Consider the following 25,918-nt stretch of genomic DNA (forward strand, 5'->3'; position numbering starts at 1 on the left):
AAAAAGGCTTGCATTACTAATTTTTAGGTTCTTTAGAAACACCCCAGTGTTCACCCTGAGAACTTGATAGGTCACTCTCATTGACTGTCTCTTAAAGGGTGCAGTCCACCTCTCTCCAATGAACTTTCACATCAACTTCTGGGTATTTCTATTTGAAATCACTAACTCACCAGAATGTAGAGGGCACCCTCGGAACTCTTCTCATACTCCTTGATGGTGGAGAAGACAGACAACACCAGGCAGGAGAAGACTAATAAGAATCTGTAAAACAGAATAAAATGAAGCAATTTTATTTGCACCTCAAACTTCTCCAAAGGGAATCCTTTCTAACTAGAGCCACATAACATGAGATTGCCCTTTTAAGACACATTTTCCACCTTTCAAGACCCCAGAATTATCAACATTCCGGACAGACCAGAAAAAGAAAGTTACAGTTCAGAAAAACAGGAGCAAATGTCAGGAACAATATAGTACCAAACCTCTGTCTGTTGACATCTCCACCTAGTTTCGAAACATCTACTGAGGATGGTTCCAGGTTGGGCCAGCGGTCTCTGTGAATTTGCAACTGAAGTGGAGACGGAAGGGTGAGTGGACAGAGTTACAGAGTTGAGTGGAAAAATGAGCAGTTCTGGCAATCACAAGACCTGGTTCAAATCCTTCTGAAAGACCTTGAATAAGTTATTTAGTTTATCTCTGTGTGTGTGTGTGTGTGTGTGTGTGTGTGTGTGTGTGTGTGTGTGTAAAATGCAGATAATAATCCCTGCCACTGCATTCTCTGTGTGGATTCCTTGAGGACAAATGAAATTATTAATGATAAAGTGCTTTGGAAAATAAAAGTACTGTATAAATTCAAATTAGTATTCAAGAAGAGATTACCTCGTGTAGGAACAAATGGCAGCCATTATTTATATCAGTGTCAATAAATCTCTTTGACCTGATGAATTTTCCAACTACCATTAGCTAAACTGGGTCAGATTTCCCATACAGGCATATTCTCTTGCCAGCACACAATGCCATGTCTGTGCTCATGCCTGGACCCTCACTCGTAGTCACCTTTCCCCTCTCCCCTGGCAGAAAGAAATGGGCAAAGAGGTCTGTTTGCCACAAGGCTTCATCCTTTTCTCCACTCCATGTTCCCAAGTGTGAAGAAACATTGACAAGGAGGATGGAACACTCTAGGTCTTTGCCTCACACAAATAATAACAATAATATAGTGATTATAGTATTTGTTAACTGCTTATTATGTGCCAAGCACTGTTTTAAGCGCTAGGGTAAATACAAGGTCATCAGGTTGTCCCATTTCAGAGATGAGGTGACAGGCACAGATAGGTTAAGCAGCTTGTCAGCACACAGCTGACAAGTGGCAGAGCTAGGATTAGAACCCATGACCTCTGACTCCCAAGCCCATGCTCTTTCCACTAAGCCACGCTGCTTCTGTACCCATAGGGCAGAGACAGGGGAGGGGAGGGATCATGACTGTGCCACAGACATATTGCATATTTGGTTAATCAATCAATCATATTTATTGAGCACTTACTGTGTGCAGAGCACTGTACTAAGCTCTTGAGAAGTACAAGTTAGCAACATATAAGGCCACCACACACTTCCCTTAGCTCTGGGGCAGTTATGTAGCCACCACCTCTCTACCCTGTTGCCTCTGTTGGCATTTAGCTAGGCTTTGGATTCTGGTCTCTAGAAGGATGGCATATAACGACTAATTCAATTGTCCTGAGTTATAATGAAATTTTGGGCAATTAGAAAGCTAGGGCATCTGGTAAAGGTTTTCAATCAGCTCACAGCAAGTCAGAATTGCCTCAAACAACTCCAGTAAAATGAACTTCCTCACAGCAGTTTGAGACACATAACAAAGTCCACCACACTTCATAAAAACCTTTAAAATATCCCTCTAACTCTGCCACATACCATGGAGGTGAAGCCCTAGAATGTCTTATGCTTTCTAGTCTATTGGATGCTCCATATGACTTCCTTCCAACTAGATACTAACACCAATTACTGCATATCTCTTTTACATACATACATACACAACAATCTTAAAAATTGCAGTGTCATTGTGTTTTTAAGATTTGGTCCTTTTTTCTATGGCAACTTGGGAACAACTTGGTATATTGGTTTTTCTATTATTATACAAGGTTTTCCTCTGTCCCAGGAATGAATTCATTCAATCCAGCTTTTTAAAAGCTGGTTTAAAAGGTCCAGGAGTCTGGTCCTTGAAAATAGTAAAAGGAGAACTGTGGCAAAGCCATTTGTGCTCCAATGAGACTAAGGTGATGAGAATTATGTAAGGTCTGAACTGCTGCACTTGAAAGGGAAAAAAAAATACAGATGGCTGAGAGGTGCTTGTTCATCAGCCAATGAAAGGGTCAAGCACAGAAGCTGTTGCAAACTCACATCATCTTCTTTTTGGGGGTGGAAGGGTGGAAAGGGAGATCAATCTATAGTACTTATTCAGTGCTCACTGTACAGAGAGCACTGTATTAAGCATTTGGGAGGGTACAATAATTTGTTGTTGCAAGCCAGAGTGCCAGCTCAGGGTTTGGATCTATGGCTTGCTGAACAACAACAGTCATCAAAGTCTGCCTGGAGGGGACCACAGAGAAAGCACAGCCAGTGCCCATGCCACTGCAGCCTGGACACTATCAGCAGCATGAGAGCAAGATCTGTACTGCTACTTCTATGACCTGGGCAGAAACAGGAGTGCTGGCTCTGGGGACTAGCCCATCTTCTCTATATTCCTTAAGGTGACGACAGTACTAGTAAATGCTCCTGGGAAAGGGGCCTACAAAATGGCATCTGCAGAGATGTGCAAGGCCATTCACTAGGAGCACACATGACCAGAGCTTTGAGCTTCAGCTTTGGTTCAGCAATCAGACCTTTATTTAGCACTGCAGAAAGACTTGCTGCTAGGAGTGTTTCTCCAGAAGCCACCTAAGTCATTGTTCAGGGGTCTATTGAGAGCCATCCAATCCAGTGTCCTTCCTTGCTACACTGGCAAAGAAAGGACCACCATATGATAATAACAATAATAATAATAATGGTATTTATTAAGCATAATAAAGGACCACCATATAATAATAATAATGGTATTTATTAAGCATTTACTCTATGCTAGGCAGTGTACTAAGTACTAGGGTGAATACAAGCAAATCAGGTTGGACACAGTCCCTGTCCCATGTGGGGCTCACAGTCTTGAACCCCATTTCACAGATGAGGTGACAGACATAGGAATAAAGTGACTTGCCCAAGGTCACACAGCAGACAAGTGGCAGAGCCAGGATTAGAACCCATGCAAAAACCCCAGAAGGTGCAGTTCTGTGGAGAATAAGTGGATAGAGCTCAGGCCTGGGAGTCGGAAGGTCATAGATTCTAATCCCAGCTCTGCTGTGTGACCTTGGGCAAATCACTTCTCTTCTCTGTGCCTCAGTTATCTCATCTGTAAAATGGGGATTGAGCCTGTGAGACTATAGGCTCCTACAATTGGCCAGGAACTGAAAAAAAAAAAACAACATAGCAGGGTTCCCAGAAAAGGGAACAAATTTCCATACCTCTGCAGCAGAACTCCGGAGTTCATTTCACTTGAAGAAGATCAAGGCAGAGGGAAAGGTCTGATTTTTGGCTCTTGTTAAAGCTTTCACCTCTCAAGCAGGAAGGTAAAAGGAAGGAGCAGGTTGGGTAAATATATTCAAAGTAGGGAAGCAGAAGAGCAGTTGGGCATGTTACTGGTGCTGGACAATGCTGATCTGAGCCTCTAATGAAAGGGACAGTGTCCAAAAGAATCTGCTGAAATTACACTTACTGGTAGCATTTCGGAAATGTTGATCTGATCACTGGGCCTGAACAGAGTGTGAGTCAGTAAAATGCTGAGATGCAGAGAAACATTTAAGGCCTCAGAGCCTCTGCTGTCACCACTTGAACTCTGGGTTTTCCAACTTTTCAGATCTCAAGCTGATTTTTTGGGAGTGTCTCCACCCACGTTTGCTCAGGGTTCAGAGGACAGAGAACCAGCAGAGGACATGGCGAGCTAAGGTGAATCTTGGAGTTGCCATCACTGAATTTACAATTAATTAAGTCTCTCTTCATCAAACCCATGACGAAGTCTTTCCACACCCTCCCCCCGAGGGTGAAAGCATCAACTTTCCCATTAGGCTGGGGAGTCTGAGCCTTAAGGGTGTTGCTGGTAACAGTCACCCAGGCTGGCTGGAAATGTTTCTTCAAGGGCAGTGTGCACCTGTTTCTCTAGCACACACGCACTCGAACAGAAATGTTTCTCTTTGCTTGCCTCAACATCGCAGATGTCCAGCAGTCTACAGACGGTCAGGGGGGTGTGGGAATGTGGGCAGAAAAATAATAATTGTGGTATTTGGTAAGTGCTTGATATGTGCTAAGTACTGGGGTAGATTCAATATTAGCAGACTGAGCACTGTTCATGTACCTCATGTTGCTCATAGTCTAGGGAGGAGGAAGAACAGGTACTGAACCCCCAATTTTACAGATAAGGAAACTGAGGCACAGACAGGTTTAGTGACTTAACCCAGGGTGACACAGCAGACAAGTGGCGCTATCAGGATTAGAACCCAGATCTTCTAACAGGCCTGTTCTTTTTCCACAAGGCCACACTGTTTCCCTAATTTACACTGCTAATTTGAAGTATTGATTTTGAACTTTACAATGCTTTGCTATTGCTCTAAGGGTGAAGGGCTGGGACTATCATTCAGCTAATGGTATTTATTAAGGCCTTACTGTTTGCAGAGCACTGTACTAAGCACTTGGGAAAGTACAGCAGCGTGGCTCAGTGGAAAGAGCATGGGCTTTGGAGTCAGAGGTCATTGGTTCAAATCCCAGCTCTGCCAATTGTCAGCTGTGTGACTTCGGGCAAGTCACTTAACTTCTCTGTGCCTCAGTTCCCTCATCTGTAAAATGGGGATTAAGACTGTGAGCCCCACGTGGGACATCCTGATCACCTTGTATCCCCCCAGTGCTTAGAACAGTGCTTTGCACATAGTAAGCACTTAAATACCATCATAAGCTCTTAGAACAGTGCTTTGCACATAGTAAGCACTTAACAAATGCCATCATTATTATCATTATAGAGTTGGAAGATGAAATCCCTGCCCACAAGGAGTTTTTAGTCTACAGTAGGGACTCAGCCTTTTAACTTGTATTTAACTCAGTGCTTAGCATGGCGCTTCACACCATCAGTGCTTATTGATACCATTACAACTACTATTACTAGTTGAAGGAGAAAACCCCAGAGATTTTGGATCAAACTATTTTGAATTTAGATAGGCAATTCAGCAGGAGAGAGTATTAGGATGGGTGCAATGCCCCATTACTTCTGAGGAAAAGAAACTGGTTTGGGGGCAAATGTAGGGAACAAAAACTTCACAGGAAAGTATTTTTGACCCCCAGAGTAAATTCAATATGATTCTCTAAACGTCATCACCCTCCCCTCGCTAAGGTGGTGTTGCCACAAGCCTTTTAAACACTGGCCACACACTCCACCTCAGACCTGGCTGCCTTTCAAATTGGAGTAAATGCCTTCCTGTCACCGCAGGCTGTCAGCCACTCTGCTCTTACTTGGAAGAGGAGGTCTCATATGATGGCAAATCATGATTTAATACTGAAGATCTGATTGGGCCAAAATGTGCTTGTTTGGGGTTTCCACCTGCTTCAGGCTTGTGTGCTACCAGAAGGCTAAGAGAGGAGCAGACTGAAAGGTTATTCTATGGAGAATGGTCACCTCCTGTGAAAGGTAAACAAGCGGGCTTAGACTGAAGCAGGAGGGATTGAAGTTAGGTATGAAGGAGGACTTCCTGTAAGAGTAAGACTATAATAATAATAGTAATAATGGTATTTGTTAAGCACTTACTATGTGCCAAACACTGGGGTAGATACAAGGTAATCAGGTTGTCCCACATGGGGCTCACAGCCTTAATCCCCATTTTACAGATGAGGGAACTGAGGCACAGAGAAGTGACTTGCCCCGGGTCACACAGCAGACAAGTGGCAGAGCTGAAATTAGAACCCATGACTCCCAAGCCCGAGCTCTTTCCACTAAGCCATGCTGCTTCTAAATAAACAGAGTAAGTAAACAAATCAGCCTTTCCTGAATTTGTCAGAGGCAGCATAGATGAAGGCCTCCAAGAGTTAGGATTTCATTCAGGGACCCTGATGGCCTCTGACTGTTCTCAGGAATTGTGAGATTTCTCTCCTTCTGGCAATTCTTCTCTCTCTTTTGGTTTCTAATTTTAACAATTTATTTTCATATTCTCCTGTGAAATAGGTTACAGAAAAAAAAAAAAAGAAAAAAAAAGACCCAAGGCTAGGAATAGGAATGGCTGACCCAGTTGTAAAACAGGATTGGCCTCACATCTTGCTTGAGGTGGGGTGACTGGCACTGCTGTTTGGAGTGGGTACAGTGGGGGCTGACCCAGGTGAATGAGAGGAACACACATAATCCCCTGGTATACCCAGGTGGTTCCAAAATAGCTCAGCACATTCAGAATTTCTGTTGGCCTGATCAGGCTTTTTCTCTCTCTACAATTAGTTCTCCCTATGGTAAATGAAAAAATCGGCCAGGAAAGAGACCAAATGGGCCTGAATTCAAACTTGGCAGCATTTCTCTTTTATTACCTAAAAGGAACAGCCCCAGGCAGGAGACATTACTTCTGCCTCTACCTTGCCTTCCTCCAGCCCTCTGCCTTTGTTATTTAGATTCGGGACATCCACATCCGTTTTGAGAACAGTTGGAAAGTCGGGAGGGGTAAGGGTGAGAAAGGTGGGAGAAGAAGGGATCTGTTACCCTCTAATCAAGGCAGTCAATTGCAAGCACACAAAAAACTTCAGGTAACATCATGGAGAGGAGCCTAGCAGCAGGGTCTAATGGAAAGAGCACGGGCTTGGGAGTCGGGAGGACATGGGTTCTAATCCTCGCTCTGCCACATGTCTGCTGTGTGACCTTGGGCAAATCACTTCCCTTCTCTGTGCTTCCAGTACCTCATCTCAGTACCCCAGACTGAGCCCCCTCCTTCCTCTCCCCCTCCTCCCCATCCCCCTCCTTACCTCCTTCCCCTCCCCAAAGCACCTGTATATATGTATACATGTTTGTATGTATTTATTACTCTATTTATATATTTTATTTGTACATATTAATTTTATTTTGTTAATATGTTTTGTTTTGTTCTCTGTCTCCCCCTTCTAGACTGTAAGCCCACTGTTGGGTAGGGACCGTCTCTATATGTTGCCAACTTGTACTTCCCAAGCGCTTAGTACAGTGGTCTGCACACAGTAAGCGCTCAATAAATACGACTGAATGGATGAATGAAAAATGGGATTAAGGCTGTGAGTCCCATGTGAGACAGGGACTGTGTCCAACCTGATTACCTTGTATCTATCCCAGTGCTTAAAACAGTGCTTGGCACATAGTAATCACTTAATGAGTGCTATTATTATTATTAAGATGGCTAGTGGCAACTGTCCACTCCAAAGGAAAGGCCAAGCCTAGTTGAATTCAAAAATTGAAGAGCCATTGGCTTGGCCTGCTGCAGTGATGAATTGGGAGTTCAGGTGTCGACTGAAAGAGAGCCAACTTCAATCACTTCAAGCATCATTTGGGTGTTTGTTCTTTGCCACTTCCTAAACTCCTCCTCACTGGTCCCAGTGCCAACTGAGATGTATGTAGCTAATTTGCCTTTTGGGGTGCTGGATGCTATCAATATCTCTGTGGGAAACTGACTCTGCTCCCATTTCTCTGATGAGAATTCTGCCCAGCAGAGTTGTAAGTCTGAGTCTGCCCAGCAAAAGATTATTCCTGGAAGTACACCATTTCAGATATCATTTTGTTTACTTCATGAAAATTTATCCTTGTTGCTTAAGTTTCCTCCTGACAGGCCTCACCTAAACCACATTAGTCAGAATGGACTCACTTTTTCCTCAACCCTTTCAGGTTCCTGTGGGTCATTTAACTTACTTTGAAACAGTCACGCAATGGAATGAAATCCCAGTGACCTCTGCAGGCTAAACGTCCTCTCATAACACAGATGATGTAGGGTTTTTTCCCCCCCAAGTGGACAAGTGATAGCCTTGACTTCCTTCAGCAATGTGAGCGAATTATAGCTTTCAGAGGTAACATTTCCATTATGGGAACTGGAGATTTCAGTGTCCTGACAGAAGACTTCTGGGGAAGCATCACTAAGCTGTCCATTTGTGTGAATGTGCTCATATTATTTCTGGAATTGTCCTTAGGTGGAAATGCAATGTATTTCTGAGAGCAGGGAAGAGAGAGACAACTGGAAGCAAAGTTGTGGGCACCCAACAAATGCTTGAAGCTGACAATTACTCTAGTACTATGTCCTTCCGCCCCAAATTCCAGCTAAGTAAGGTTTGACATACATCCCCATAAAATCCCAGTTGACTAGGGTTTTACATAAAATCCAGTTACCATTTATTGACGGGGTAAAGATGCCAAGGCAGTATCTGACCAAGAAAAAAGCATCTTAGGTGGTGGGGATGAGGGGGCAGTATGATATCTTTCCCCATAATCAGCTCTTTCACTTCTCTCCCACAACAACCCAGCCAGCACACTTTGCTCCTCTGACAAATGGTCTCAACTTCCTCACCATTGGCCCCTTGCTCAAATCCTCCCCTGTCCCAGACCTCTCTCCCCTTTCATAGCCAAAAAAACACCACTCTCTCAATCTTCAAAGGCCCTGTTATAATAATGGCCGAGAGGCAAGAGCAGGAAGTCAGAAGACTTGGGTTCTAATTCCAGCTCTGCCTGTTGCCTGCTGTGTTACCTTGGGAAAGTCATTTAACTCCTCTGTGCCTCAGTTTCCTCAACGAAAAATGGAGATTCAATACCTTCTACTTGGACTGTAAGTCCCATATGGGATATGGATAGCATCTTACCTGCCTAACATTTACCTACCCCAGTACTTAGAACAGTGCCTATAAGGGTTCAAAGAGCACCACTCTCCCCACCTAACCTCTTACCTCTCCTCACTGTTTTCCCTCTATTCTGCATCAACTGTGGGCTTAACTTTGTACCCCTTTAGCATTTTGTTACTTCCCTGACCCCCATGACACTTATGTACATATGCGTATACTCTATTACTTCCCCCCTACTTGTAATTTATTTTAATGACTGTATCTCTCAATAGATTGTAAGTTTCAAGAGAGCTCTGCTTAGTAGTGCTCTGCACACAAGAGATCAATGCCATTGATTAACTGTAGTACTCTCTCTGGGTTTCACTGTCAATAACAAATCAAACTAACTGATCTATTTGTTTCCATGCTAAACATCTGCACATAGTAAGCACTTAATAAATACCACAGCTAACCCAAATGACAGGTTTTTTGTGAGGATTTGTAAACAGAAATGGAGGAAAAGCAGAATACCCCTGAAATTATTGCTAACTGGGTAAATATGGACTTACAAGCATTCACAAGGAAACTATTTGATTACAAGCCATTTGATTACTAGTTGAGGAGACAGAGGCCAGGTTTAATGCCAGGAAGAGAGGGAAGGAAGGAGGTAGAAGAGGAAATACTATATCAAGCCTGGTTTCACTTTGCTTAATCCACCCAGACAATTCAGGAAACAGGACAAGGAAAAACAGATGGCTGAATACAGGAGCAGAGATCATCCAGGGTGGAAAAGCAGAGGTATATCTAATTTTAAGGTTAATAGCTCATCAAGGGCCATTACAGCCCAAGTTCTGGGAAATGTTAGGGAGCAATTTGGAACAATCTGAAATCCATCAGGGGTGATGCTGATGAAGTAGGTTAGAAATAAAAATCACCAAGTTTAGTGAGCCCTGGTGAAAGCCAATAGACTAACAGTCCGGGACACTCAACAAACCTGTCAATATTTTGGAAGTGTCAAGAGGGGCAGAAATTTCCAAACTCACTGGTCAAACAGCTCCAACAATGGTGAGAGCTCTTGGTTCGACTCAGGGAGCAACAGGGAGAAGAGTATCTTCTGAAAGACTGTCACAGCTTGTGCCCACTTGGCATGTTGATATTTTGGGTGAGGAGGCCAGGTCACCTCCTTCAGCTTGACATTTCTGAGGATGAACCATTAAGGCAAATCGTTCCTCTGAAATGTCAAAGACTTTTTACACACTTCCCCGCTGCCAAAGTCCCAAAGCAGCAAGAGGGACAATACTACCTCTTGCCCTGAAAGCGGATGTATCCTTCCAGATGGTAGATTAAATCAAGGGTTGTTTTGCCAAAAGCTTCTACCATTTCTGGTGATGAATTAATACAAGAGAAATAATCATCAAGTTTCTTGAGAAGAGAAGAGGGGAAACTTTCATCCACAAAAGGACAAGATGAAGAGGCATTTTGCTTTTTCGCTTTTTGTGACTTTGCACTAGAAATCAAAATCTGTTCATTGTACTCAGTGGAGACTTTTAGGCTACTACTGGCACATGGGTCAGGCAATTAAAACTGCACACAGCTGAGCCCTAAAAGATGCTGAGTTTCTCAGGGCATCTGTGTAAATTAAAGTGTAGCAGAACCAGGGTGGAACAATAATATTTGTATTCCTGATAACAGGCTGACATTCCTGACAGTACTACACAAAGATTTCATGTATAGCTTCAAGAGCCTTTTCACTAAAATGAGGGCTTTTCTCTATAACTTCTGTGATGCCAATGTTGTGGACAAAAAAGTCACCACAACATGGGACAAGAGTGGCAGGCAGAGAGAGATTTACAAGTAACTTTCTGTACTGGTATGTCCTTAAGCAGAGGATCACGATTCTCAGTGTTCCTTATTGTTCTAATGTTGAACCACAATGTGAATAGGGCCATTTGATGGAGTATCTTAGCTGCACCATGGCCAACGTTTTGCTCCCCTTCAATTAGGAGAAACCAGAGGTGGCATCCTTCATTTAAAAAGGACAATGTATTTTGCATTTTTTCTATACTGCATATAAAAAACTTTGTTCATCACATAATCTAATAATAATAATCATGGTATTTGTTAAGCACTTACTATGTGCCAGACACTGTACTAAGCGCTGGGGTGGATACAAGCAAATCACATTTGGACACAATCCTTGTCCCACAGAGGGCTCACAGTCTCAATCCCCATTTTACATATGAGGTAACTGAAGCCCAGAAAAATGAAGTAACTTGCCCAAGGTTACAGAGCAGACAAGTGGCAGAGATAGGATTAGAAGCCATGACCTTCTGATTCCCAGGCCTGGGTTCTATCCACTACATCATGCTACTTCTCTAGTTTCCCCTGCCCAAGAGTAGCCTTCCAAGAAGATTTAAAAGGCCAATGAAAGAAAATTCCCCTGCAAAGATGGGTTTCACAAACATTTTTCAGATGCAAAAGACTAGTTTAGCCCTGAGGGAAATCAGAGGATCAGATCAGGGTTGTAGGATTCAAGAAAGCTATATTTTCTCTTCAGCCCTCTATCCTGTCTGTTCCACCACAAAGTAGCTAGGGGGAGGGGATGTCAGCCCTCTTGTTCCCCTCCTTCTACCCGGCAGCAAAGGTCTGGGATTCTCCTCCATCCACACTAGTACTCTGCTGATCTAAGCACTTATCATACCCCACTTTGACTACTGCATCAACCTCCTTGCTGACCTCTCTGCATCTTTTCCCTTCCCACTCCAGTCCATATTTCATACTGCTGCCCAGATCATTTATCTTTTTTTTTTAAAAAAAGGCTACATTCCTCCCCTATTCCCACAGGAACCTTCTGCAGTTGCCCATCCAACTCAGCATCAAGCAGAAACTCCTTATCATTTGCCATAAAACACTCAATCAGATCGCCCACTCCTATCTTACCTTGTTGATTCTCTACTACAGCCCAGCCACTAGCCCAGGTTGCTCACTGTGCCTCAGTGTCTCTCACCACCAACCCTCTTCCCACATCCTACTTCTGGCCTGGCACTCCTTCCCTCTCCACTTACACCCCACAACCAACTCTCCCCATCTCCTCCAAGCATCCCTTCCCTGATTAAGCTCTCTTTTCCTCAACTCCCTCTCCCTTCTGCATCACCTATGCACTTGACTCTATACCCTTTAAGCACTTGGTTGTTATCCCACCTTCAGCCCCAAAGCACTTATATACATATCCATAATTTATATTAACGTTTGTCTCTTCCTCCAGATCGTAAGGTCCTTGTGGGCAGGAAATGGGTCTACCAACTTTGTTATACTGTTATTCTCCCAAGTGCTTAGAACAGTGTTCTGCACATAGTAAGCATTCAATGAATACCACTGATTGATATTTAGCATCATTGTAGTCATGATAAAGATGGAATAATTAAACTGATTCTTTCTTTTAAAAATCATTTTAGTACATTAGAAATTCCAAGCCCTGATTTTTCCCAATCAGTTCAAGAAAAATGATTCCATTTCCCCAATAGGATGGGACCTTCCTTCCTTCAAAGTCTTGTTTCCCTAAAAATAAATAATTCAGTGGTATTTATTAAACACCTACTGGGTGGGGAGCACACTATCAAATGCTTGAGGGAGTACAATAAAACTATTGCCGCGCTCACACCTTCAGAATCCTTCTGCAGCTCTCACACCTTCAGAGTCCTTATGAAATTTTGCCTCTCTCCTCCTGATTCATTTTTCTTCTCCCTAGCCCATATCTTTCCAACTGCCACTTCAACCCTTTTTCAGTACAATCACATTTATATGCTAACAACCACCTGTAGCATTTCTGAACACAGATTTGCATAATCTACAATTTAAGCATTTATTCACCCACATACCTTTCAATTTTCTTTTTCTACGAGCTGTATATTATTTTGTGCCTGTCTCACTACAATTCTATAAACTCCTTGAGAGTAGGAAGCATGTCTTCTAACTTGATTGCACTCTCCCGAACACTCAGTACAATGCTCTGTATGTAGTGGGCCCTCAAATATTTATTGACCAATTTTAATTGAGGCAGTTACTCCCATGAACCAATGTACGTTTGACTTAACAGGAACCATTATGTAATTAGGTGAGGTGGAGCTCCCACTCCTGCTTAGATTTCCCTTACATTTCCCAAGGCCAATAGGCTGTGCTTTTAGGCAAGATGATGTTTCCTTAACAATAAATCCATTTAAAAATTTTAAATGGAAAAGGAAACGAAAGCGGGATGGCAGAAAAGAACAAGAGTGTACTTTTGTTCTTGGAAATTGAATGTTTAAGACCAGATCTTTCCTGTTTTCTCGGGACTAGCCTGGCCTTTGTAGAGAGTACGATAACAGAAAAATCAAAAGGCTGATCATATTCACTGCTGATAAGAGGACAAAAGAGATGGTTAAGGAGGGACTTCCTTAAACACATAAAGAGCCACTTAGCATCACATAGTTAGGGAGCATCATGAAGTGAAAAAGAGGCCAAGAGTATTAAATGAGTGATAGATAGAAACTTGGTCAATACCTAGACCTCAGAACTTATTAATTAAATCTATTATAGTCCTGGTCAAAAACTAAGATTTTGCTTTGAGTTATAGCTTAACAACCCAAGGCCACCAGTATTCTGACTTGTTGGAGGTAATTATGATCCAAGGAAGAACTGTCATGGAGGCAGAGATAGCTCATTATCAACAAAATGACCAGCAAAATTCTTACAGCTATCTATGTGGTATGAGATAAAAATAATTGCACCTGTTGATTTTGATGGGCACAAGGTCGGGGGTGGGGGGGATGCAGGAAAAAAAAACTGACCACAAGAAGAGCGTTACTGAAGGGAATCAGGCCATCATCCATTTTGTGGGCAGTTAAACAATGTCCCTACTCTGCCATTGATACAAAGAGCCACTTGCCCAAGGTGAATACTGAATATTGTATTCATCAGGTATCACAAAAGCATGAAAGAAAGTATCACAACTACCTTGGGGGAGAGCTGGATGCTTCAGGAAATTAGAGAACATTTATCTGAAAGGCCTCTTTAAGAAAATAAATCACAGGTTGTGGGCAGGGAGAGGATGGTCGCCTTATAGTACATAAAGAGCCGGAGGTTAAAACTTGGGCATATTTTCAGATACCTTAACATGGTGTAAAGAAATTAATAATACAAGAGCAGCCCGCAACAAAATGGAATGGCTGCATTTTCTTCCCATTCCTAAACCCAGCATGAATCATTCAGTAATGGTTTGCTAAATATTCACTTCACATTGCCTGTGTGCCCTGTGAAAATCAGATGTCTACAGGAAAACCCTTTGCATTCATCAAGAGGGCCCACCTGCAGGAAGAAACAGCTCTGGGCTAGAATAAAAACCAGGAATGCACCAAAACGAGAGCTCACGAATGCTGAGTGGGTTGAGGCACATTTAAGCTTGCAACTGTGCCAATCTGACAAGCAAGCAGAGCAAACAGGAAAGAGGAAAATCACACAACAGCTTGGGAGAAGAAACTGGAGAAGCAAAGAGGCTCCTTGCCCAGTAGTGAGGGCATCTTTTCTGGTCTCTGAGTGGTACAGGTTCAATCTTGTTCAATTTATTCTATTCCATAGTAAATCACACAAAAAAAAGACCAACAAGACAAGGGAGTAGAAAAATCAAAGCAAGAGGGGAGTGTGGCAGCAATGTAATGTCGTTTCACACCACACTGAAAGTGTGAGCTGATTGTGAGACTTAGCCCCTACCTCCCTCAAATGTCACATCTGACTCCTTGTCCAGAATCACGTTCGGACCATATTCAACACCAAGTGGCTACATGCAATAAAATCCTGCAGGAACTCAGACTTCTAGCTTTGAAGCAATACTCACTTCACCTCAGTTGCTGGGTGGGATAATGGATAATGATGTCGCTTAAACAACAGTGGTTTGGTGAACTGGAATTGGGCAGTTGAAAACAAGGGGGATAGAGAGAATGTTTCAGGGACACAATGTGATGCCTCAAACAATGTGGTGGAAAATGGGGAGCAACTGCAGGAAACAGGCCAGCAGAGAGTTGTGTGATCAAGACTATTTGACTAGTAGTTGAAAATATTGTGAAACAAGGAGGCAAAGGTGAAAACGGCACCAAACACTGAAAGCAACAAACGCAACCTGCCACGAAGAACAATCTTTGATGGTGACCAGTGTAATTGAGGCTGTAAGTGTCACGCTGGCCCTCCAGTCACACATGGCCTGCTGAAGATGACCATCACAAACATCCTTGGCACTAATATTTGCACTCATTCACTTTTTCAGCCCTACAGCACTTAGGTACATATCCATAATTGATTTATATTATTGTCTTTCTCCCCCTCTAGACTGTAAACTCATTGTGGGCAGGGAACAGGTCTACCAACTCTAAGTTGTACTGTCCTAAGTGTTTAGTACAGTGCTCTGCACCCAGAAAGTGTTCAAAAAACAGGATTGATGAACTCTACCTTCAGGTCAGAGTACACTAGCCACTCCAGCACAGAAAAAGCCATGCATCTTTTTACAGACTTCCAGAGGAATCATTTTTACAACTTTCCATTACTGATAAAATAAAAATAATAATAATAATAATGGCATTTGTTAAGCACTTACTATGTGCAAAGCACTGTTCTAAGTGCTGGGGAGGATACAAGGTGATCACGTTGTCCCACGTGGGGCTCACAGTCTTAACCCCCATTTTACAGATGAGGTAACTGAGGCTCAGAGAAGTTAAGTGACTTGCCCAAGGTCACACAGCAGACATGTGGGGGAGCGGGACTAGAACCCATGACCTCTGACTCCCAAGCCCGTGTTCTTTCCACTGAGCCACACTGATAAAATTGAAAGAAGCTTGAATTCAAGAATGGATGTTTAGGAAGGAAGTTTTAAGAAGCAGCCAGCACAGCCTAACCTCTAACCCTAACAGGGGAGACTTTCTCCATTTCAGCAACACGTTGCAGGTCCTACTTTTTTTTTAGTATTTGTTAAGTGCTATGTGCAAAGCACTGTTCTAAGCGCTGGGGAGGTTACAAGGTGATCAGGTTGTTCCACGAGGGGCTCACAGTTTTAATCCCCATTTTACAGATGAGGTAACTGGGACAGAGAAGTTAATCTCTTAATCGTATCTTAAATTAAATAATTAATTAATAACAATAATAATTAATAATTAAATTAAATCTTAAATTAAACTTCTTAATCTTAAGACTGCAGTGGAATTTTGTCCAATTTTGTTCCAGACACTTCCAGATTTTTAATCATTCAATCATATTTATCAAGTTCTTATGTTTTGCAGAGCACTGTACTAAGTGCTTGGGAGAGTACAATATAACTGAGTTGGTAGACAATTTCCTTCCTCACAGCTAGCTTAATCAGGCTGGGGAGTGGCAGAAAATAACTTGTGTTTCTTCAGCCATTGGAACAGACACACACTACATACACTCACCCTCACTCATATGAATCCAGCAACATTTAAAAACCACAATTAATTTCCTTTTCTCATTAGCCTATTCAATTAACCAAGCGGAGGAAAAAAAAATTGTTTGGACATCTGAGCCTTATAGTTGTAATTCCTCTGCCTATTTAATTATATTTTCTCCTGTTTCAGTTGATGAATAAAAGAGTCTCTAGGCCAGGACAAATTGGACAATTGATTGAAAAAGCACATAACAGTCACTTTGTTGGCTAGAACAGTGATCCTGAAGATGTTCACCACTAAGGAACAATGGAAAGGAGCTGAAGTCATCCTAAGGGACTGGAAGAGGGGAACAAGAGAACTGAATCTAAATTAACCAATTATCCCTTGATGCATGCTTCAATATATCTATATTGAATATAGATTCTATATATTGAATATATTCTATATTGAATATAGAATGTATTCTACATAGATATATTGAAGCAAGCATCAAGGGATAATTGGATAATATACATTATATATATATGTGTGTGTATATATACATATATATACACACACACACAGAAGATTTTGGACTCAGGCAATGACTATGGGAAATGATGAGAGCTGGATTTGCAAGATTAAAGATGAAACACTAAATCCATGGCACACAAGGGCCTAATGACTAGATGCCACCTGTCTCAAGCCCCAGTCAAAATGCTTTGTCACGCTTGGGATTGAGACTGTGCTGGCTCCCTCAGTGGCACTGGCTAGGCTGTTAAAGTAATCCCCACATTAGTGATCAAAAGTTTTCCTTGAGGAAAGCAATAAAGCCACTAAACTTGACTCGCACTTTCAGCATATTTAGAAATGATTAGTACACTTGTCCTGGAAAAGGTAAAACATGTTTTTACTTATATCCTTTTCCTTGGTTCTAGAATATTATAACACAATGTGGGCTGTAGTTTGTTTCTTTCACCTTTTAATTTGTAATCCAATCAAACCCTAAACATAACCCCCAAAAGTCAGTCATTCCTAGCACTTATTTAGTTTCATGCTCCATTCTACTCATATTCAGCAGATCCTTGTTAGTCACTAAATGGAACAATGATTTTCGGTCACTTTTTTTTAAAAGGAGAATTGTGTGCGGATGCATACACAAGCATACACACAGTAAACGTACTCCCCACAGAAATTGACAGCAGATTACTATCAAGTAATAGCAAGAAGCAGCATGGTCTAGCGGATACAGTATGGTCCTGAGGGCCAGAGGACCTGGCTTCTTGTCTCAGCTTCACCACTTGTCTGCTGTGTGACCTTGAGCGAGTAACTTCACTTCTCCAAGCCTCAATTACCTCATCTGTAAAATGAGGATTAATACTCTGAGCCCCATGAGGGACATGGACTGTGCCCAATCTGATAAACTTGTTATCTACCCCCAGCACCTAGGACAGTTCCTGGCACACAGTAAGTGCTCAACAAATACTGTAAAAAAAAGTACTGGAGTGTATTCTGCTGAGATTCTGGATTTGCAAAAGACAGACTCCTTTATATGCCCAAATACAGTCCCTTCAACTACATCTTTGTCGCCTAAATAAGGAAGCTATCTGGAAAGGGAATTGGATGCCAGTATTATTGGGTGTGAAAAGAAATTTCTTCCCTAGTTGCTTATAGGAACATTTCTCATTTGTGGGTTGAATGTTTAAAGTCCATTCCTCCGCCCATGGACAAATGCCAGAAGAACAAATGGAATATGCTCCTAAAAAATAGACTAACCTCACATTTTGGTACTGTTCCCAATGGAACCTAGTGATGATAATAATGATGATGATGATAATAATAATGTATGATAATAATAATGTTATTACTATGTGACAAGCACTAGGTGCTAGGCTAGATACAAGATAATTAGGTCAGAGTCCCTGTCCTACATGAGGCTCAGAGTTTAATTCGGAGGGGGTACATTTTAATCCCCATTTTACAGTTGAGAAAACCGAGGCCTAGAGAAGTTAAATGACTTTCCCCAGGTTGCACAGGAGGTAAGTGGCAGAGCTGGGATTAGAACCCAGGTACCCTGAATCCCAGGCCCATCTACTTAGGCTGAGGGTAAGTAGAGCTCGAGAAGGTAGCAACCAGAATATTTTCAATGAAATATAAACAAATGTTGCCATTACTCAACAATCTTCCAGCACACTTTCTCTTGGGCTATGCAAAGGCGATTCAACATATGACATTAGCATTCTTTCTCATGTGCCCAAACATCATTATTCCCCTAGGGTAAACCGCTATTTATGAGAGAAGAATAGAGATCTGCAGAGGTTCCTCCCAGGGTGAAGATATGCCAATCGCTTTGCCAAAGTGACAAGCTCATTTATTCTAGTCACCAGTTTTAGAACCTGTTCTTGATATTAAAGCTCTTGGCTAATTAGGAGATTAAGGGCTGGAGTCAGATGGTCACTCATGCCAGCCCCCAAAATACTTTCATAAATATTCTTTTACTCTACTGTCTCCCCCATCCCTAATCTAATTCCATATCTATCTCCCCTGTAGACTGTAAACTCCTTATGGGCAGGGTTTGTGTCTACCAACTCTGTTGTATTTTCCCAAGCACTTAGTAGAGTTCTCTGTACACAGTGAGTGTTCTGTAACTGCCACTGGTTAATTTGAAAAATACAGTTGATCGATGGTCCATTGCACCAGCATAGAATGGTCTTCTCGTGAATTAATGTAAAATTGTCTCCAGTACCAGGAGGAAGACTGTTCATTGCTATTACCTCTAGTTTTCTTGCTTCTCCATACTTCAATGTGGAAATCAAAGGACTTGGCCTTAATGTATCAGTATGACAATCAAGATTTTATTCCTCTCCACTTCTGATTTTTTCAAGGAAAGGGTTCCCAAAAAACTTTGTGAAGGAACATCTGCTAACCCTGTCATGGAGCTTTTTGGTAACTGCAACTTGGATTAAAAAATAGACGTAAAATACAAATTTGTCATCAAAAATCCAAATGCTTATCCAATTTCACTGAGATTTATTTACAATCCATCAATGGAGTTTACTGAGAACTTACTGGGTGCAGAGTACTGTACTAAGCACTTGGGAGAGTAGAATACAACAGAATTGGCAGACGTGTTCCCCCCTCCCCACTCCAGAGGGGGAGACAGACATTAAAATAAATTATGCATATGCACATAAAGTGTTGGGGGTGGGTGGAAGTACTTAAATTATATAGCTCCAAATGCATAAGTGACACAATCAACCCAAACACTAATGCCTCTCTTTACCTGCCTAGGCAGTCACAATTTATGCCAGGAAAGTGGGAAAGAATACCAACATCATTCAATTTACTCCATGGGCAAGAGGCAGTGGGTTTATTCAAAATACGCATGGTCTGTAACCTCTTCCCATCATTTAACAAGACTATATTGAACATTCAGGTCCTACCCAAATGTTGAATACACATTCTGAAATCATCAGGAACAACATACAAAGAAGAAAGATTCTGGGAGCTGTGGGAAGAAAAATTAACCATACTCATTTCCTCGCCTCCTTACGACCCCCAGAAAATATGGGAGCCTGAATAGATAAGTGAGGGTGGAAAAACTATCCAAGAGCTGCCCATTATGACAGAAGATGCAACAGCTTTTTAGAACACAATGCTTGAAAATCCCCATTGTGCAGGAACAGTTTAGAATTTATAATATGAACGCTTTCTGATCTTATGAAAACAAATTTGCCTTCAGAATGTTTCACATACTGATGGTTGCCAAGGAAACTTTCAAGGCCACCAGAGAAGGCGGAGAGAATACCTGGCTGGGATTCCAAGGGGATAGGCAATGACAGAAATGTGGATTCAAACTTCACAACAAAAGGAGCAAGCTGGAGGGGCGAGCGGGGCAGAATCACGAATAATAAAACAGCCATTCTAGCCTCCTTGTCCAGCAGTCCAATTTTACATGCAATAATGGTTGCTTGATTGACAGGCTGAATTCTCCAATGACTTCATGTTCATTTCATAACTATCCACCTCTAAAGATGAAAAGTTAGCAGTGTCAGCAGTAGATCTCACAGACCAGACTCCAGGTGCCCTGGGCAGATTCCCTTATTATACTATTTCCATCCCCCAAGCCCCCACCTTCCAAACCTGCCATGCCATACTATTCATCTTCAAAATCCTCCTGAAATCCCACATCCTCCAGGAGACTCCCCAGATAACTTTCTTCTCCACAAGTCATCTCCTCCTACACACATCTTTTCACTTAACAGCTGTTACCGGCAAGTAGGGGGCAAAATAAGTTAACCGCTGTAAATCGGTCACAGGCTTTGAGGACCCAAGGTTGTGACACAGATAGGAAAGATGACTCGGAGACATTTCAGATAGAGCGGGAAGGGCAGTAAGGTTGACTGCTCGCCCGTTCGCCTCCCGAGAACTACGAGTGACGAACAACCCCGATCCCAGCCACTTCTTCCCTTTTATTTGGTTTTCCCATCGGAGCTACACAAAGGATTCCCGCGCATGAAACTTTGGCATCCCATTATCAGGAGACATCGCCCATACAGGATGGGGTCATCTCAGACAGGGCGTAGCTGTTTTGATCAGTGTCAGCCCTCCTCGATTAGATTACAGGATCTTCAGCGAGGCCTTCACCTATTCCTCACACATCCTGTCGTTGAGCCTTGCACGCAATGGAGTCGGTTATGCTAAACCTTTAGGGAAAATGCAGTCAATGCCGCTTGTGTCTATGGTGGACAACACAACCACCCATGGCACTTTTGTACATGTTGATTAATATACTCATTATTCAATCATTTGCTTTTTCCCTTATCCATCTATTATTCCTCCTATCTGTAAATTAATTTGCATTTGTCTCCCCCATTATACTGTAAGTTCCTTAAGGGCAGAGACAACTATTTCACCTTCCCAATAATAATAACAATTACGGTATTTGTTAAGCACTTATTATGTGCCAAGCACTGTTCTAAGCACTGATACCTTAGTACCCTGTTCTGAATCAATCAGCGGTACAGTGTGTGCACAGCACTGTTCTAAGCACTTGAAAGAGTACAATACAACAGAGTCAGTAGAAGTGTTCCCTGCCCACAATGAGCTGTCTCTAGACTTTGAACACCTCTCTAGACTGTGAACTTATGGGCAGGATTGTGTCTGTTGTTATACTGTACTCTCCCAAATGCTTATTACAGTGCTTTGCACCCAATAAGCGTTCAATACAATTGAATGAATGAACTTAGAGTCTAGAGTAGGTACTCTCTAAATACTGATTAAAATTTTCGAACCTCCAGTCATGAGTCTGCTCATGACAGATTTGTTTCTGTTTCCGTTTACTCCATGCCTGGTCAGAGAAGGGATTCAATGAGCCCATACAAAACATCAAATTCTCTCTTGGCAGTTGAGGGCATGTTTCCCAAATTCTTCCTTTCCTGAAGGCCCTCCCATATTCAACCTGTGATGGGCCAAACTAGAATGGCATGTGGAGAAATTTTCAGAAACCTCTAGATCTCAGAAGGAAGGCTACTTCACATACTGTAATTATTACTATACAATGTCAATTGCTAACCTGCTGACATCACTGGAATGCAGACAGGGACAGGGGAGGAATTGGCCAAGGAGATAGGGTCTAGAAGTGATTACAAAAACCCAGGATCCAGGAAGAAAGGTGAGCCTGCATAGTTCATATCAAAGAAGAATAAGTGGGTACAGCTGCTAAGGGAAGTATAGCCGTGTTTCAAGAATGTGGGAACTTTCTATAAGGTCACCAATGACTTTCTTGTCACTCTGACAGACTGTACTCTATCCTAATTCTCCTTAACTTCTCTGCCAATAACACTGTGGACTACCCCCCTCTTCTGCAAACATTTTGTAAACACCGTCTTCTGTAAACATTATATAACCTTGATTTTACTGACAAAGCTCTCTTCCTCCTACCTCTCTGATCAGTTCTTTTCTGTCTCATTCTCTTGCTTCCCATCCACTTAGTGAGAGTATTTCTCAAGCTTTTGTTTTTCATCCCCTTTTGACTTTAAAATTCACTTCTTTGGAAGTTCATCATTTCCCACAGTTTTAATTAGCATCTATGTGTTGATGACTCCCAAATCCACCTCCCTTGACTTTTCCCCTTCTCTGCATTTCCTCCTGCCTCTAAGATACTGTTTCATGGATATCCAACCTGTATTTCAAGCTCAGTTTGTCCAAAACTCAACGCCTCATAATCAATGATATGCCACTCCCTCTCCAGTTCCTACTTTGCTCTATTACCCAGGATCTTTTTCTAATGTGTCTTTATGCACATGCCTCCCACTCCTCCACATCAAGCAGAAAATCTTGAACATTAGCTTTAAGGAACCCAGTCAGTTCTTTCCCTCATTCATTCAATCATATTTGAGTGTGAACTGTGCTTCCCTCCTACTAATCCACTGTCTCTACAACCCAGTTTACATCCTTCGTTAATCTTAAAATGCTCATTGTGCCTTGTTCCCATTTTGCTCACACCCTCCTTCTGGTCTGGAATCCCCTTCTCACTCCTTCAATTAGACAGACCACAGGTCTCCCAATTTTCAAAGCCCTCTGATATTACACCTCCATGAGGTCTTCCCTGATTAATTTTTAATCTCCACTGCTTAAATCCCCTCTACTGCCTATTCAGTACTTCTGCCTCAAAGAACCTAAGCACTCATAACCTCACAGAGCAATTTTGTACTCTCACATACCCTATTATGTACCACATTAACTCATGTACATTTCTCATTTTCCCTCCTCCTAGATGTAATTTAAACTCCTTGAAGGAAGGAGTTCCTTCTAATTCTATTGTATTCTTCCTAGTTTTCTGCATGCAGTAGGTGTTTAAAAAATGCTACCGATTGTTTGAATGGGGAGAAGACAAATCAGAAATGAAACAAAAAAATCCAGCTGGGGTCCACGACTGCTTTGATACCAAAACCCGGCTTCCTGCATTCAAGGCATGATCTCCCACTGCTTGTGGTCACAGGAACAAATGGTTTCTTTGTCTTACGGAAGTACTTCAGGGGATCTCTTGATTATTCTAAAGTCTGTGCCTCAAGCCAAAAGCAGACTAAGGTATATCATTTATCCTCTGCTAGTAAGTACCACACACTCATATCAGCACCCATCACAAGATCTGACATCCCTCCAAGCACTACTGCCTACAGAAGATTAATTGGATTTTTCCCCCCTCAGAGTTGGGCTCTCTTTCAATTTGATTTACAGGAAATGCATATAATTTTTGAAAATCAAAAGTAATATTTCCCTAAATTTCATTTCTCTTCTCTCAACTTGCGGGTCATCTTACATTTATTACCATATTGAGTTTTCTGGGTGAATTACAAGCAAATGTTTTCCCATCAGCTCCTGCAAGGTGGCTGGAGATGATAACATCAACTGTCAACCTTTTAAGCAACTTTATGCTATTTTTCTGTCCTTGCCTTTTGCCATCCCGGAGGAATCGTACAGAGCACACTCCAGACAAATCTAGGCCTAGACAGTTCCATTTCTGCAGTCAGATTTCTGCCATTCTCTACTTTATTTTAAAGTTCATTGATTAGTTTAGTCCTGGAAGTCTGGGTCATTAATGCTTCTTTATGAATGAGAATCTCCACTCCCTGTTTTCCCAGAAGAGTCAATTCCTTCCATTTCTACTGAACTGGCAAGATGATATTGGATTTTCAGCGTTTTAATCATTCCTTAGGTTTTTAATGAAAGTTTAACAACCCAGTGCTAGCAGGGGAAAAGAATGCAGACTCAACTGAATTCATATTGTCAGTTCCTTTATTCGAGCCTTTCAGCAAATGGCAGGGAAGGAACCATACCATTTGAGGAAAGACTGAATGGCTCAGACCCCTTTGTTGTGGAAGTATAAAGGCTAAAAAGGGGGATATGTTTGAAGTGTAAAAAATACAGGATGCTGGCAGGGCCAATGCAGAACCACTGTTCACCAAATCCACAACTGAATAAGGGACACTCAAATTATTGCAGGTATAGTTTCAAAACTAATTAATAAAAGAAAGAAGTTTTTCATACAGTGTTTGGTAAATATGTGTAATTAATTACTATAAGTTACCGTGCTGGTTGAAAACATGGGTCTAGTGGAAAAAACACAGGCCTGGAAGTCAGAAGACCTGGGTTCGAATCCCCAGCTCTGCCATTTGCCTGCTGGATTCATTCATTCAATCGTATTTATTGAGCGCTTACTGTGTGCAGAGCACTGTACTAAGCACTTGGGAAGTACAAGCTGGCAACATATAGAGACGGCCCCACAGTCTAGAGGGGGGCGGACAGACAACAAAACATGTGGACAGGTGACCTTGGCTAAGTCCCAACTTCTCTGTGCCTCCATTTCCTCAACTGTAAAATGGGCATTCAGTACTTGTTCATCCTCCTACTTAGACTGTGAGCCCCATGTGAGACAGAACTGTTTCTGATCTTATGGACTTATAACTTCCCCAGCACTTGACACAGTGCTTGACACAGAGTAAGTGCTTAAGTGTCATAACACATGCACACACATCCACACCCACAAAAAACCCAGCATATTCAGGAGAGTTTAAATTCATGCAAAAGAGATTAATAATAGGTATTAGATGGCAAATTAGGGATGCAAAGGAAAAGTTAAGGAAATTTTCATAGCTTATTAGGATAGATGCTAAAGGTATCCATTACATTGTTTTCCCAAATACCCTGTTATCACTTAACTAAGTTGGCTGGGCCACTATTCTGACCCAGTAATACCATTAAATACATTACTTATGCTAACACTGCCAGGTTTTTTCCCCCTTCACCTTGTGTGGCCAGGCTGCTTCCCCTACAAAACCTACAGAAACTTAAGTCAATTCTGTTCCCATTTGGGATTCTAAGCAACTTTTCCTCTGAGAAACCTGACTGCACTATTGTTAAGTGATTCATTTCCTGATGTGATCTGGGAAGTTTGGGGAATGTTTTCAGAGAGGTGATAATAATAATAATTGTGGTATTTAATAAGCACTTATTATGTGCCAGGCACTGTACTAAGCCCTGAGGTGGATACAAGCAAATAGGGTTGGACATAGTCCCTGTCCCACATGGGGCTCACAGTCTCAATCCCCTTTTTACAGATGGAGTAACTGAGGCCAAGAGAAGTGAAGTGAGTTGCCCAAGGTCACACAGCATACACATGGAGGAGGCAGGATTAGAACCCATGACTTATTGACTCCAAGCCCGTGCTCTATCCACTATACCATGCTGCTACCCTGTCTCCCTCTGTATTTCCAGCACCCCTAGCTATAAACTGAATTCTCTGTCCAGGTTAGGTTTGGATGCAAGCACAGAACTCATGCAGAGGATTATCAAAATACAGTTTTCTAACTGAGCACCTGTCCTGTTTATGATGTGATTTTACTAGGGCTTTGGTAATTCCTTTCTCTGTCTTCAAACTGTAAGGTTAGGACTGACAGATATCCCCAACCTCACGTACTCCACGGAACATAACTCCCATTTTAACCCAATGACCTGGGGACTTCAAATGGATGCAGAGGTGCAGAGGCAATGGTTGTGTGAGCCAAAGAATTCATCTGGCCTGGGTTCACTGGATAAAAACCATTAATCTTGTCAGTTCATCAGGTCTG

The 25,918-nt window shown here is 42.1% G+C and overlaps 1 protein-coding gene across 10 annotated transcripts in view; it reads right to left on the minus strand.

Annotated features, from left to right (window-relative positions):
- The window catches only part of KCNQ2 (potassium voltage-gated channel subfamily Q member 2), a 109,958-nt gene that overhangs the window by 65,610 nt on the left and 18,430 nt on the right, over positions 1 to 25,918 (minus strand). For all 10 annotated transcript variants that reach the window (XM_038749993.1, XM_038749989.1, XM_038749992.1 and 7 more), the window contains exon 2: positions 171 to 261. In XM_038749993.1, the coding sequence (XP_038605921.1) occupies positions 171 to 261 (91 nt within the window). The remainder of the gene's footprint in view (positions 1 to 170; positions 262 to 25,918) is intronic.

The sequence above is a fragment of the Tachyglossus aculeatus genome, chromosome 8 (genome assembly GCF_015852505.1).
Source record: "Tachyglossus aculeatus isolate mTacAcu1 chromosome 8, mTacAcu1.pri, whole genome shotgun sequence".
Lineage (NCBI taxonomy): Eukaryota > Metazoa > Chordata > Mammalia > Monotremata > Tachyglossidae > Tachyglossus > Tachyglossus aculeatus.